Source organism: Lineus longissimus, chromosome 6, assembly GCF_910592395.1.
Source record: "Lineus longissimus chromosome 6, tnLinLong1.2, whole genome shotgun sequence".
NCBI classification, from domain to species: domain Eukaryota; kingdom Metazoa; phylum Nemertea; class Pilidiophora; order Heteronemertea; family Lineidae; genus Lineus; species Lineus longissimus.
Window position 1 is genome coordinate 4,517,771 of NC_088313.1, and position 15,421 is coordinate 4,533,191.

The following is a 15,421-nucleotide window of genomic DNA, read 5'->3' on the forward strand; positions in this document are numbered from 1 at the left end:
TACACGCCTTGTGGCAGGCCGTGCCTCGGAGAAGTGACAGTCTTCAGGCCGAAGACAGTCAGCGGAAGCGTGCAGCAGAACACCATGAGGGAGAAGAAGGACAAGAAACCGTTGAAGCTCAGCTCGTATTCGTATTTGCCCGTATCCCCCACGTCATCTTTTTCCATGTCATCATGATAACCCGACGTCTTCATGGTCTTCGTCAACTGGGCGCCGAGTGTAATTGTGTTCATATCACCGCTACTGTCGTGTCGATGTGACTCCTCCATCACTGTCCTCGTCCACACTGCCGCCATGATGCTCGTAATGGACAACATCATAAGCCTATACTACAGTACCAGACAAGTGCTGATACAAATACCACATCAGGACTCGAGAAACTCTACAGTTATCACGAAATAAAAACGTTGATTTTTTTCAAATTTGCAATTTTATTCACAGCTACTAAAAAATGTACATGCGTGAACACACAAACGGGGTATTTACATATGTTGAAGAACATGAACAGATTAAAGCTTCATAACGGTCTTCTTATTAGAGATAATAACATGTACTGGCCTCAACCGAAATAAAAACTTGGATAGTGAAAATAATAATCTACATATACTTGTGGCTGGGGACAGTGATCTTGTCCCAAATGGGTAGTTTCAAGACAATTTGACATCTGTAATCAGAACACTTCTGTACTGAGGACAGCACTGTGACTTGTCGGTCTCACGGGTGTCCTTACTAAAGAGGCTATAAGGTAGATGTATTAAAGATGTACTAAAACACCACATGTATCTACATGTACAATATACTATCATACTGTATCGCTTTTGAATTGTCCTTTCTCGCATTTTAATCTAAGCTGACCAAAACCCTATCATAATCATTTTCTAATTATGAAACTGATTCTTAAGTCCAAAGTCATCACGAAATACATGTAGTAATTCCCATGCGAAAACCATCACAACCGAAACGAAAGGAACACGAAATGTAAAAAGAGTCTGAAGAGTTCTACTGCTGAGTTTGTGCGGTTTTATTTACACCCTGGTTTTCCGTGATTGTGGCTAACTTCAGTCCCTCTCGGATGCGCTTTCCCTATGTTTCCCCGCTCTCACTCTCATGAGAGACAATGGTTTGTACGTCTATACACCCGCCACACATAGTTCAACAAGGTATTAAGAGTTCAACATGTCAAAGCACTCCTTCGACGCCGTCCGATAGGTTGCGACCAACGCCATCAGCTAAATTAAAAATTATTTATTGAATTTCAAGCCACTATTAATACCGTCATAAATGACCTCTACGAATTGTGTGTCTTTTACGGAAACAACATTATATTCCTGTTGTACGATCTTCGAAATCGGTCGGATCGTTTGGCATTTTCCGGAGAATTTCGATGGCGTTGGTTGCAGCCATTGCAGTGAAGTATGTTATTCTAAATAATCCAGGTGAAGAATTTCTCAGAGAGGATCTTTAGTTTCCATTGTAGGTGTCCAGCTGATTGGGATCCTTGGACGGTGGGAAGGAGACCACTGGTGTCATCACAGGTCCTCTCTTCTGGTCCTTACCCTTCGGAGAGGTGACGGTCTTCAGGGTGAAGACAGCAAGGGCGATGCCGCAACAGAACACCAACAGAGAGATGACGAAGAAAACTATGTCCATTCCAAAGACGACTTTATAGGCTTTATAATGCCCACCACGCTCACCGCTTTCGTACTCGCGCCAGTGCCTATCAGTCTCACCGCTTTCGTGATGACGACCTGACCTCTTATACCTGTCATGAGACCTTCCCTTGCAGAATTCTCCCGCCGCACTCATCCCCAACGAACACGCGGATAAGCAGCAGATAATTGCCAAGACAGCAGTTGCGATCAGGCGGCCCTTGGTTCGCTTGTAGACGGACACGACCCCCAAGATACCGGTGATGGCAAACAGAATCCCGCAGCAGATTCCCACGTACCTCCAGTCCCGGGAAATGACTTCTTGAGCGATTCCTATAAGGATGCACAGCACCCCGCTGATGAGAGTCATACTGGAGACGGCAAGGACGGACTTTCTCGGAAGGTGAGGGTACTCTCCCTGGACGGCGACAATGCCAGACTCCGGGCTGAACACCTGGACTGGCGCCTTCTCATTAGTGTTGGTCGTTCCCCAAGTCATGGTTGTGACTTGGTAAGCTTCTCTAAAATGACAAGGAGTAGCAACGATAAGTTACAAGAACTGATTATGTAGTAGGGCCGTTTACGCGACACGAAAAAAGCGGCACCACATCCACATTCACACATTTTTTATTCGAAGTGGATGTGTCGAGCCGACCACGTACATGTAAGATTACGATACCTGATGATGACGCAAACTCTTACATATGCTGAATGGATGAAACCAAAAGTGATGAGTTTTATCAGTACTGCATGAAATTATACGGCTTGTAAGAACATTTTCATATATATCCTCTGAATAGTTGTGTAATAGAGCTTACTAGCACTGGTATATAGCCCGTGCTGGATTATATACAGCTGGGCAACATTTGCCGGAAATATATGAAAAAGCTCACCTCAAATGAAATTGGCAGAAGTTGAAGAAGTATCCTTTCTTGTCAGGAGCCTTCAAAATTATGTCGCAAGATTATTTATTGATTCAGACACCTCACCCTCAGTCATCATACGCGATCATGTGACAGAAACCTACCGAATTATCCTAGAACGTCAGAGCTGACCCAGTTATCATGAAAAGAAAGGCTTTTTTCATAAATTTGGCAAGGATTTATCATTTTATTCTCTACAGCACAAGCATTAATCTTGTTATTGTTGCTCTATACTGAGAACAGACGTATACTTGGCATTCTCCTCGTCTGAAAGACAGTAAAGGGCACGAGTGCAAACTGTGGTGAGACTCAGTTGGTGTGTGATATTGCCAATAGCTACTTGCAAAACAGTGTGGCTGTGACTTCAAGCTGTCAAAGCAGAATTGGTCCACTAGTTCAGGAAGTCTCCACTGAACTGCACAAATGTACCAAGTAAATACCCTATGATTTTTCGAAGCTCAGCCCAAATTCTTTTGTAAAATATCAGGGCACGAATATTTCATTGAAATTCTCAAACGCTTTTGGTATAAATCACTTAATAGTGTTGTCAGAAATATCGCTGTCTCTTTCAGTCAGCGCCGAATACCTTCTTCTTTGCCCGTCAGTCGTATTGTTCCTTCATGAAAAAAATATTTTACCGTCGCAGAATTCGTGTCAGGGTTTTTGCGTGCCAAAGCACTTCGGTTAGGCACCAATTCTATTACTCGCCCAGAGATAGCTTCTGCACACTTGGATTTGGGGCAGCGACGGATATAAGTCATTAGTAAGAACTTAGAAAGTGCCAATTAAGACATGATAAGTGTATGAATGTGCATTCTTTGGTATGTGGTCAATGGCCTCTTCCTCATAATGGAACGTTTGTCGCGTTTCTTGTTTCCTTGCCAAGTGCGCATAACTTATACAATGTCGCAAATTATTCTTTGGAAACAGCAACTTTCTGACAGTGCGAGTGGGCACGGGCATGACCTCGAATATGGGTTTGTATTTCACAATCTCAGAGCCCGTGGTAGGCCTATACAAAGGGAAATCTTCCTTGGTGTCAGGAGAAAGGTTTTGTCGTATGCGCTTGTCGTATAAACTCGTGAGGTACGGTAATTAAAACCGTCAGCATAATAAGGATATAGGACGCTATTTCAATGTGGACAATCAAATCTGTTTCACTGGTCTTTGTGACTAAAATTTCCATTCGCCACTTATCTTAAGCAGCAATTTGAGCCATCCTGACAGGTATTGACTGGCCAATCAGAAGAGAGCTATAATGCTTGCTCGGCACAGACAGTACGGCCATGATCACATACGGGAGTTTTGATTGGTCAAAACCTGTCACCTGACAGGATGTCCTAAATAATTTCTGCTTGAGGAAACTGGCGAATGCCAAGTTCTCATCATAGCTATGTGTCTCTCCGAATCCTTAGAAAAACTGTCAATAATGAGAATTAGGATTACACAGTTGCTTTTATTCATGTTTAATGATGTTGTGCTCCCAAAGCCCACAATGTTCACTTTCAGTAATTGAGAAAAAATGCAAAAACCTGTGAGGCAATCATCAAATCCGATGCACTTTGAGATTGCAACCCTCGGGTAGAGACACCTTTCGGCGACTTTGTGTGACGTTATTTGTCCCACCTGTCGTCTACATGTAGTCTCCCTATGAAAGTACCTCGGCGGATCATGACGAGATCACAGCACTGACAAGAGAAAGTGCTAGCTTAGCTGCCATCCAGGATTCCGCATCAAGACCTGAGGCAAGGAATAGTTTTGTGTTTATACAGATTGCTTTTCGGGTTGCTCATCTGGCTTCACCTTCTTTTTACAAAATGGTCTCAGCGTATACCATGCCAAGCTACTCCCACAACACAGCGAAGTGATAAAGAGGCATGCGAGTATACAGTTAAGTATTAAGAAAACCCTCATCTGGTGGGCAAGGATAGGACCAAATGTCTCTGGTTCCGCAGATGCCAGTGTCGTCCCTTGGCCAGCGGTATTTCCAGCCTTTGCCTCCGCCTCCGGTAGCGCCAAAAACTCAGCAGTCCTGCCGACCATATCAAAGAGAATTTTAATGGCGTTGTAGCACAAGGAACTGGACATGAGCTCGGCTGCAAGTCCCATAGCACCCGCAGCAATCTGGACTTTCCTGTTCATTGTCTTTAGAGCTGCTATGCCAACGCACCCGGCACTCGCAATGACGAGTCCGCACCAGATATTGTACCCGATGATGGGCACGAATGCCTGGTACCGCACTCTGACGAACACGAACCCTGCTCCCAAAAAGCAATCCAACAGTCCGCAGGCGATGAGGATAGATGAGGCAATCTTGATCGGCGTCGTCTTCACAATCTGATCATCCCTGGTGACCTTCTCCCCGGAGTCGCTCTTTGGCTCTTCGCCAGACATTGTCCTGAAAATGTAAGAATGGCACCAATGATTTACTCACCGAATGCATTGACTTCTCAAAAGAGTCACGTTGGTAACGTCATCCATGTAATTTTTACTGCGAATATTTTTCAATTATAGTAAAATGAAAATTCGGGTCTAATTAAGCCCTTAAAAGTTTTTATTGTTGTTTTTTCAAAACTATTTTTATATCAAAAGGTGGATAAATGGAAAGTGATGACCCCAGGCTACGGGCAACACCATAATCCCGAAAATACACAACTTTCTCCAATCCGACAGGTTTGACGGCGTTTTTGAGTATCAATGACAAAAACACCCTGCAAACCTCGATCGACGCTAAGTCGTTTAGATTCCCAAGTAGTGCCATGAACCGAAAGTAGGCTTTCTTCCATCACCCGGACACTAGAACACTCGAATTTTGCAGTGGGTGTGTTTAGAGAGACGTAACGTTGACGTGTATCGTGCATCGTGACGTTTCTGGACCTCCCCATTGATTTGGTAGAAGTTTTATCATTCAATTATGTTTCAATGCGTAAATACAACTTTGAATTGCACAAGATTGTTTTGGGAAAATGATATTACTCACCTGTTTTGTCGATAGAATCAATGAATCCCTCCTTTTGCAAGTCCTACCAAGTGCCTGTCATAGGTCAGAGAGGACAGCGCTCTTCGTCTGCGTCCAATCTGATAACGAATGACACAGGGAGGCAGAGTCTCTTGCTAATGTTCCGGCCCAGCAAAGAAATTATGACGACGTTAAGATGTTGGCCGGTCATGGGAGACATCGCCTCCAAGTTCTCCACAAATCGTTACCCTGAATAGCACCTATACACTCCCAGCTGTTCTATCAATTACGAAGTACACTTTGATATAAAAGTGTTCAGCACCAACAAATAAAGTGACCATTAAAGTCGGTTGACAAATTGTAATGATATATTCGGACGTTGGAGTCAAAGAAGACATTCAGGCCCAAACTTTTGTGTTTCAGAAAGCAACAAAAGCATCAGCGACTTTGTAAATAAATGAGGTCGGAGTGTTTTCTGTAAACCTATGTGATTTAAAAGCTTCCACACCTTTTACATTCTGACTCTACTGCCTGGTATAACCAGTCCAAGGTATACTCATATGCAGTTAATTTCGTCATGATCCTGATCGTCCTCCTCGATGAGGCCGTCCCACTGCGTTCGGAGTGTAGTTGTATTTCGTTCACCAAACGGCCAACATCTGACGTCGAAGACATTTGGATCTCAAGAGGCATGCCAGTCTAAAAAGCGTACTTACTGGGGAGGTCCCGAAGTTTTAAGATGGACCGTGTAGACGCCCACCCATATTGCCCGGATGCAGTGGACCGACCTCGTCCTCCCCGTAAGACCGCCCATGAATCATATAGGATGACAAAATGGGCTGCCCGGGAGGTCTATCCACCCAGAGAGTACTGAAGGTGCGATCTTGGGACTGATGCGGGGACCAATAGCGGTCCTCACTAATAGTAATATGGAAATACAAAAATGTATTATAGTGATGCGTTTTTTGGGCATCTGGGGGTTTCTTAAGGACATAAGAGGCGTCCTTACAAACGTTGTTCTCCGACGGGAGTACCCCGTGTGTCCCTTCCTTACTGATTCCACCAACCATTTAAAATAAAACTTTGGAGTCGGGAATTCGGACGGTGATATTGTGATAATTTATCTAAGTTATCTGTGGGACAATTACTGAATATGGCTGATCTCTGCTTTTTCTAGATGGCCAACTGATCTCTTTGTGGCAGGACCACTATAGGATCAAACTAAAGAATTTGGCGTGAAAAATGACGAAGGACAAACATCTCGGTGACAGGCCCGGATAAGCCCAGGATCACAGAATATCATGGAGATATCATTGGGAATATCGAAAGACAATTGCCGACAAAGGACAAACACATGAACGTCTATCATGTCTCCTGATATGTCTTCCATTCGCCACTTTCCGCAAGCAGATATCATGTAGGACTTCCTGTCAGGTGACAGGTTTTGACCTATCAAAACCCCCGTATGTGATCATTGCCGTGCTGTCTGAGCCAAACAAGCATGATAGCTCTCTTCTAATTGGTCAATACCTGTCAGGAAGTCCCAAGTTGCTGCTTGAGGAAAGCGGCGAATGGTAAGGAATCTTGGTCATCAAGTGCGTCAGCATTTGTTGAATGCATCAAATAGTCCAGCAGTCGTCGCGACGTTCTCCACTGGTATGTTCCCATCATCACAAAATAAAGCCTCCCTGCATGTACCCGTCTTTATGCAAGTGACCTTATGTCTTATGTCCTGATGTCTTATACACCCTGAAAATTTCGGCAATATAAGATAAATCTTGGAAAAAAAATCAAAATCCCTCGTAGTTAAGATGCTCATTCAGTGCTGGGAGCATCCTCAAGTGTGGAATGATTGACAGCTGACGCACAGCTCATGACCGTTTAAAGGAACACGTTTTTCCCAAAAATCGGTGCCAATGCCAGACCAACGCCAACCATTTAACCAACCATTTCAAAATGGCTGCGCCCAGCGAGTGTGTTCCGGGTAAAAATTACACATAATTATCCACTTTCTACCTGTAAAATGGCATTTTGCGTGATTTAAATTAGTATCTGTAGTTCACTTGTTGTGTGTTACTTGCAACTGTGTTTGAAAACATCTCCGTTGAGAAGTTATGAGCAAATGAATTTAGTTTTGTATGGAGCTCTGTACAATTTTACATTTAGTGTATTTTGCTGGGTTGGTTCAAAACATGGTTTTGGCTATGGCTTTGGTACTGAAAATTGTCGAAATTTTTGCCTGTGTATTGGTCCCTGAAACTTTGTCCCGCAGGCATTTGAGGAAATATTATGATAAAATAGTGAATTAACTCATAAATTTAAAGAAATTGTTTAATAAATCACTGCACTTTATACCATTTTGCCTGTGTATTAGTCCCTGAAACTTTGTCCCGCAGGCATTTGAGGAAATATTATGATAAAATAGTGAATTAACTCATAAATTTAAAGAAATTGTTTAATAAATCACTGCACTTTATACCCGTAAGTGACTAAGTCACCACATTTCATTTTGTAGTTCAGTGAAATTGCAATTTTTTCGCAGACTTTAATTTTGTCCCCGCTGACTATTTTTGAAAAATACTGTAAAATCTTTTAACCAGGTCAAAGAATCTGCCGATTTGAGGAAGATTACCTAACAGGGCATGGGACGTATGTCCGAAACAACTACATCCATGCTACACTGGCAGGGTATGTGCAGGTCAACACTGCTGATGATGGAAAGGTTAGTTAACTGTGGGATAGGCCTTTGCTGTTTGTTAGAAATGTGTTATTGAATAGCATTCCGCAACGTTACTATTATAGCTCACAAGGTCATTTGAATAAGATATTGATGACGTTTTAGTCACGTGACAGTCGGACATCGACACTTATTTCTACGCATTTGAGCTTATTTCAAAGTCAATTATCTTTGACCCTGCATTGTTTTTAGCATGAATGATACCATAGAGTCAGAGAGAGAAATATTCAGAACAATTATGTAGTATTTCCAACACTCGGACATGTGCCAGATTGAATCTAACTGCCCTAGTTAGAAAGCCTGAATCCATTACGAAACCGCATGTTTGTCCAACATTGCCTGTAATTCAGCGATGGGGAAATAGAGTGTAGCAGCTGCAGTGATGTCATTATCGCAGAATGCTATCTGAAAATTTCAAATTGTGTGAATATGCACAGGAAGTTGTACCGTGTAGGGCTAAAGCCCTCTAAGAGATATATAGAGAACTTGCATTGAAATTAATTCCAATGCCTGTGATAACTGTGTCGTTTCCTACATTGTCTGGAACACCGCACTTTCATGAAGTAGCTCTAATGGTGTGTTTTCCTTTTCCAGACATGCATTGAAGTGCGCACGAAGAAGGAGAAGAATGTGGTCCCTTCGGTTGGAAGTGTGGTAACTGTGAGGGTAAGATTATCTACAAATACAGTTCTTCTTCTTCTTCTTCAGTGTTCGCTCTGCACTTGGAGGGGTCATTCTCCTAGGAGTAATCCTCCTCCAAGGCGGGATGAGCGTATCCTGCGTGCCACTACGGTTAGGCACCAATTGGGTTTATTGGCCTAGTGGTCCGACTTTGGCGAGAGAGATAGAGTCCACGCAAGCTACTCATGTTTCTCACTTGGTGGGGTCTTGGCTTGCCCTGGCATAGACACCAGGTACAAGGAACCTCGGGTTTGAGTCTCATTCGAAGGACTGTGAAGAGCCAGGAAATTTAGTTCCTTGAAAGCCACGCCGGTTCATCCAGACATACGAATACAAATACAGTAGAACCTCTCTATTAAGGACACCCTCGGGACTGACAAGTGCTGTCCTTAATAGAGAGGTGTCCTGATTAGAGAGGTCCAATTGAATGGTGACAACCAACTTGGGGCCAAAACTAGTGTCCTTAATAGAGAGGTGTCCGCTAAGGGAGGTTCCACTGTAGTGCATTGGTTGTAGTTTATCATAGTTCCAGGCTTTTCATTAACTTCCAAACTTCACTGAATTTGGAATTGACCTGCAGGTATTAAAGCTCTTCACTTGAAATCGTATTGCATGACACCCCAAATTTTCCAAGATTTCTCATTTGACCCCCAATCAAGAAAGTCTTATGAATATACTGTAATTTCCCCTCCATGTGTGCATGACTGGATAGAGTGTCTAATTTCATGACAGATTAAAGCTGGTTAACAGCTTTCACTTTTTCTATTTCACTTCAGATCATGAATGTTAACCCTCGGTTCTGTCGCTGTGCCATCCTATGTGTTGCTAACACAACTATGAAGCATTCATTCAGAGGAATGATCAGGTATGCCTCTATTGCCATCATAAATTGCTTTACACAGCCCCCCCCCCCCACCACATTCTCGGATAGTTCGTGACCACATGAATGTTTTCAAGTTCAGCCTGAGAAATTTCATTAGGACACAGTGTGGATGAAATTCACATGGGCTTGAAATCTATGACTCATTTCCATGAATGAAATGTCTAAATCATTCAGTAATTAAAAGTCTTTATGAAATAGACCAGATAGATGTAAATGAACTTCAGCTATAGGCCTAAATATAAGTTTTACTAAAGAAAACAAAACCTTCCAACCTGAAGATTTGTTTATTTTTCTCTTTCCAGAAAGGAAGATGTTCGAGCGACTGAAAAGGATCGAGTTGAAATGTACAAGTGTTTCAGACCAGGAGATATTGTGTTGGCAAGAGTGGTATCCTTTTAGAAATCGATAATGATGTCAGCGTCGACGAATCTATATCCTAGGTATAAAAGCCATGCAGGGGGCATGCAAGCTACAATGTACAATGTGCGTCCTATGTACTGATCTTGAATAATTTATGCAGTAATTTAGAGATATTTTAAGAGTATAAAAATTTCCTTGACGTTTTGACCAGCTGTCACTAGGAGATGCCCAGTCTTACACCTTAAGTACAGCAGAGAATGAGCTTGGGGTCGTCATAGCAAAAAGTGAAGCCGGTACGTAGTAAAGTGCCCCACAACTAGCAAATTTAATTGCAGCAACCTGCAATTTTTATGGTGGTGACTAAATATCAAACCCAGTGCTACATGTACTACCCTTCCTGCTATGGACCAATGCAAAATGGACCTCAAATTAACCACCCCCCCCCCCCCCTCCACCTTGGTAAAAGAAAAACAACTGGAGAAGTTACGATCCTACTGGAAGCCACTTTTGAATGGAGAACCAACATATCTCATGCCCATATTGTCCCTTTAATGTGTACATGCAGTAGAACTTCCCTAAGTGGACACCTCTATTAAGGACAACCTCTCTACAAAGGACACTGTTTTTGGTCCCAAATTGGTTGTTTCCATTCAATTTGACCTCTCTAATCAGAACACCTCTCTATTAAGGACAGCACTTCTTAGTACCGAGGGTGTCCTTATTAGAGAGGTTCTACTGTACTCCACAATTGACGACTCCTTCTTTCTTCCCTAGGTGATGAAATGGTTCCAATCAACTGGTGTGAGATGCAGTGTCCAAAAACCCTGACAAAAGAGAACCGCAAGGTGGCCAAAGTTGACATTGAGAGGCAGCCAGGAACGTGAAAATCGACCTGTTGTCTGTAGTTTCATTCATTTTTTGTAAATATATCATATAGAAAAAAGAGTTGTCTTGTTTTTCATGTTAACTGATACTGATTGGCACTATGAGTATGAATGAGACCTGGTTGAAGTTTTCGGTTGAGGCATTGCCCTGGCCACGTCTCAATTGAGACATTGAGTGATATGAATAAAGACTAGCAAATGCTTTTATCTAAATCTCCATGTACATTTACACTAGGCCTTCCTGTACAAAACCGGAGTAAAAGCATTCGCTAGTTCTTTTACTTCAATTTTGTACAGAAAGGCCCAGTGTACTGTAAGTGTACATGGAGTTTTAGATAAAAGCATTTGCTACTCTTTATGTGGCACTAGACAGAGCTCGGTAATGTGTGCAGGGGATGAGGGATGAGCGTATGACTGACTGGCATACAAGGATGGTTATTCAGTTGATATGACTTTCAAAGTTGAAGGGCTGACATTGTTTTTAAGCCATTCCATACTTCCCACATGTAGTACAACCTCGTGGAATTCGAACTTGAAAGTCGTAATAATTTGCAATACCCAACGGCTCATGGAATGGACTGATGTTTCATACCTGGAAGAGTTGCAATTCTAGATGATGGCACCTTGTCCGGTACGACATGGGGACAATAGGTAGGAGATTGGGGGTCTGATAAGGTATATCAAAATGAACAACAATAAGAGAATAGAGTCTGGCTGGAAGAGAAAATAAGTCTGAGGTACTGGAGTTGTTTTGATGTCGAACTACACAACATTGGAGACACCTTTTGGTCACAAGCTGAACCAGTCAGACATGACGGATCATCTTCCACGACACAATCATGCCAATAGTAGACATTTATTCATCGCAAACGTTGGTGTCATCCCTATCAGCAGTACATGTTGTATTTGCCAATGATATGTCCATCAATCGGTCAAATATGAGAATTCCATAGTAATGACTAATGCATCAATTGCTTTGATACCGGGAAAAGGAAAGATGTCATATTGCTCTTGCAAAATTTACGTTTTAGGAGAAAAAAATTCGTAAATATTTTGGCGACGACCCCAATTGAGCACAGGGATGCCATTGTCACTTTGACTCTTAAGAGTGGACTTCCAACAATTCAAAAACCAACAACTGCTTTTCTCTCGTTTTTCAGGATTGCAGTCCGATGAATATCGCAGAAAGTCTTTGTTTTTCTCCTAGATCATTTAAATGAAAACATTCAAAAACTCGGCTTATTTTATACATATTTTATTGTTTACTATTATTAATGTTGATAACATATTTACCAGTATCATATGAATTCGAATTTATATTCATCTTTCAGCTAGAAATGCATACTTATGAATGTAGGATTCATACAACCAATAAATCTATAAATATACACTGACCAAATCATTGTTAACCAGGATGCAAATACAGTAGAACCTCTCAATAAAGGACACCCTAGGGGCTGACAACTGCTGCCCTTAATTGAGAGGTGTCCTGATCACACAGGTGAAATTATATGGAAATGACAAAACTGGGACCAAATATAGCGTCCTTTAAGAGTGTGTCCTTAGAGCAGAGGTGCCTGCTATGGGTGGTTCCACTGTATAGGATACAACATCAGACAATTGATATCACAAAGCTAAGATTAGCTTATTACCAACATCATGGACTATTGAATGATTGGAACACCATGATTGTCCATTCAACCGGACTACACCTGCATTCCAAAGACCAACATCATGGACTACGGATTGTGAGGATAACCTTATCCAGTCAAACACCCTTACTCCAAAGACCAATTTGAAGGGGAAATATTTCGATGACTGCTTTCTGGCAGTACATGTATGAAGGCCTATCTAGACCATGCACACCGAATTTATGCAGATGTTCTTTTTAATAACAATGTAAAAAGCCATGAAGACCTGCAAGTGCAAGGTCATGAAGACTAGATATAGATTTTTGAGATTTTCAATGATTTGATGAAAGTTGATATTGATTACCTATTTCAATGGAAATGCATTTCGAAATTTCTCACCATCTGTGGAGCAATTTGCAGCTAAAGTGCTACTCGACACCACTTTTTTCCACATCCAGCATTTCCCTATCGGATCATATTCTCAATTTCAATTTTCCAATTATACAAACTGAAGACAGAATGTTTCCCATCGCAGGTATCTTCACACGAGGACCAAATGTCAACATGCCAAAACAAAGTGTCAGCAGTTCCAATGTCCTTGAAGTGCTGCACTGACAATTACATGTACTATGATGTGCTCTTCACAACACCGACTAAAGCAGGCCTAAGGGTACGACTATGTAACATATATCCTGTCTTGGTCACCACGGCTATCGTGCCGGCCGGTTTTCCTTCTAACGGCTGTTCGAACAGCGCCTCATGAACATGAGGATCAAACTTCTCCCCTTGTTCTGGATTGATCATCACCAAGCCATTACGTTTAAAAACCTTTTTCAATTGATCTTCCGTCATAGTGAGTCCCTGAAATAAACTTTTCAGGTGTGGGTTATTGCCATTTAATTCCTCCTTGGGCACACTTTCTGTTGCTTGTTTAAGAATGTCCGCTACTTCTAGTAGGTCCTTACAAAATCCCTGGATTCCAAATAGTTTGGTGTCCTCGATCTGCTTCTTCATCCGTAGTCGAACATTCTCGGTCTCGGCAAGCGCCCGCTTGTATTTGTCCTGGAGACAATAGAGAAAAACAATTGGGTTAGAAGCATGAAACCAAAGGTTACTAACAGAAGTCAACCCCCCCCAAAGAGATACTCCATGGACCAATTTTTCATAGTCTTTTTATTCATACGTACAAAATCGTACCATATTGACTGCGCATTCTGCAAACCAACTGCTTCCAGTTTATGCAAAATCATGCACTAATTTTTCACAGTATTTCTTCTTTTTCAACAATTTTGTATCATTGTACATTTCTTTTTGACTGACCCTGTCAAGCAAACATCACGGGGTACATTTCATGTTTACCTCTAATTCTTTATAATTTGACTGTAGTTTCTCTTTCTCCTGTGTAAGTTTCAATTCTGCCTCTGATGGACCGCCTTCTGACTTTGAGTCCCCAGAGTCTTCAGGTGGCGTGTCCTTGTTAGAGTTAGTTTCTGTTGCTGTTGTTGACAGCGGCTGCCCTAATCTGATAAACGCAATGAATTACAATCTGAGAATAAATGACCTCAATACAAATACAGTAACTTGTGGGGATGCTTGAAATCTCATAACTTTTCACTATTATACTATAGATTCTAAAATACCTTGGTACCGTAAAGTCAACTTTAAATGGAAAATGCATAAGCCTCGTTCTGAGAGCGGAGTGTTTTGGACACGCAACCAAGATGCTCTACCAAAGTTCCCTCGGGTTGCACTAAAATGTGGAACCATGCACACGTCACGTCAATGGAATTTCAGCTCACTTCAGAAGTTTGAGGCTCTCAAAACACTGCTTCAAACACAAATCAGTCAAGGAAGCATCAACCACCCTAAGTTTTTTAATGAGCACTACACATATTTGCCGAGAAAAACGCTCCAAATAGCCCATTTGCGCGGATTTTAGCATCACTTGAGCGAGCCGATGCGGACTTCCTATGCGCGCTGTACAAAATGTACATGTCTCATTTTCTGTAACGTTGCCGTAACATAATATAAACAATGGCGCTACCGGCGCTCCGGCCGGGCCGGCGATGGATGGAATTTGCCAAATTCGCATATATTCAAGTTATTTTCGTGGCCTATCTTTTTAAGTTTGAGGTATTTTAGAATAGAAATTGAACCCTCGGCTTCGGACCTTGGTCGAGTTACCAAGACACTCTCGGGTGGAGCTAAAATTTCGTCCAAACCCTCGCCTGTCGGCTCGGGTTTGGACTGTATTTTAGCTCCACCCTCGAGTGTCTTGGTAACTCAACCAAGGTCCTCCGCCTCGGGTTCAATTCCTTAATCCATGCACTTGATTGGGAACAACGTTTACATATTAAACGTGGTGTTGATCGTCGTCACGCCACCATGCATTTTAAACATTAGTGTAACGTGACATGACGCGAAGTCTTCGTAAACGTTGTTCCCAATCAAGTGCATCGATCTATAGTCATAGGGGTATGCATAGCTCATGAGCTGTATGCAATAGTCTAAACTCTAACAATAGCAGATAATTTTTTTGCTGAATTTACCAACACTGGCTCGAAACACAACACATCAGTTGTTTGGCCATGATCTTTAGTTTTTCAAGAAATCTTTTGTTACCTGTGTAATTGAATACGAGCAGGGATAAGGCCCCTGATAAGAGAAATCGGCCGTATCATTCGAGTGCACATGCTGAAGGATGCCATGCTTTT

General features: G+C 42.1%; 2 protein-coding genes and 1 long non-coding RNA gene across 4 annotated transcripts; 1 reads left to right on the plus strand and 2 right to left on the minus strand.

Annotated features, from left to right (window-relative positions):
- Positions 1–411: 411 nt before the first annotated feature.
- LOC135489084 (uncharacterized) lies at positions 412–5,897 on the minus strand. The gene is made up of 3 exons (XR_010447097.1): positions 5,553–5,897; positions 2,543–4,970; positions 412–2,170 (listed from the first exon to the last, which is right to left on the minus strand). It is a non-coding gene; the product is annotated as an uncharacterized LOC135489084 (long non-coding RNA).
- A 1,018-nt stretch (positions 5,898–6,915) lies between these two features.
- Positions 6,916–11,126, plus strand: LOC135489679 (exosome complex component CSL4-like). Of its 2 annotated transcripts, none has more exons than XM_064775155.1 (7): positions 6,916–7,187; positions 8,132–8,253; positions 8,863–8,934; positions 9,726–9,814; positions 10,135–10,219; positions 10,404–10,485; positions 10,967–11,126. In XM_064775155.1, the coding sequence occupies exons 1-7, from the start codon at positions 7,103–7,105 to the stop codon at positions 11,074–11,076; spliced, it is 645 nt and encodes a 214-aa protein (XP_064631225.1). In that variant the 5' UTR covers positions 6,916–7,102; the 3' UTR covers positions 11,077–11,126. The 2 variants fall into 2 exon arrangements, with proteins under 2 accessions (XP_064631225.1, XP_064631226.1); XM_064775156.1 differs by lacking the exon at positions 6,916–7,187 and adding an exon at positions 7,483–7,515.
- Positions 11,127–12,306: 1,180 nt separating this feature from the next.
- LOC135489163 (grpE protein homolog 1, mitochondrial-like) lies at positions 12,307–15,420 on the minus strand. The gene is made up of 3 exons (XM_064774377.1): positions 15,330–15,420; positions 14,067–14,229; positions 12,307–13,769 (listed from the first exon to the last, which is right to left on the minus strand). Exons 1-3 carry the CDS (start codon positions 15,413–15,415, stop codon positions 13,335–13,337), a joined length of 684 nt encoding a protein of 227 aa, XP_064630447.1. The 5' UTR covers positions 15,416–15,420; the 3' UTR covers positions 12,307–13,334.
- Position 15,421: the final 1 nt, after the last annotated feature.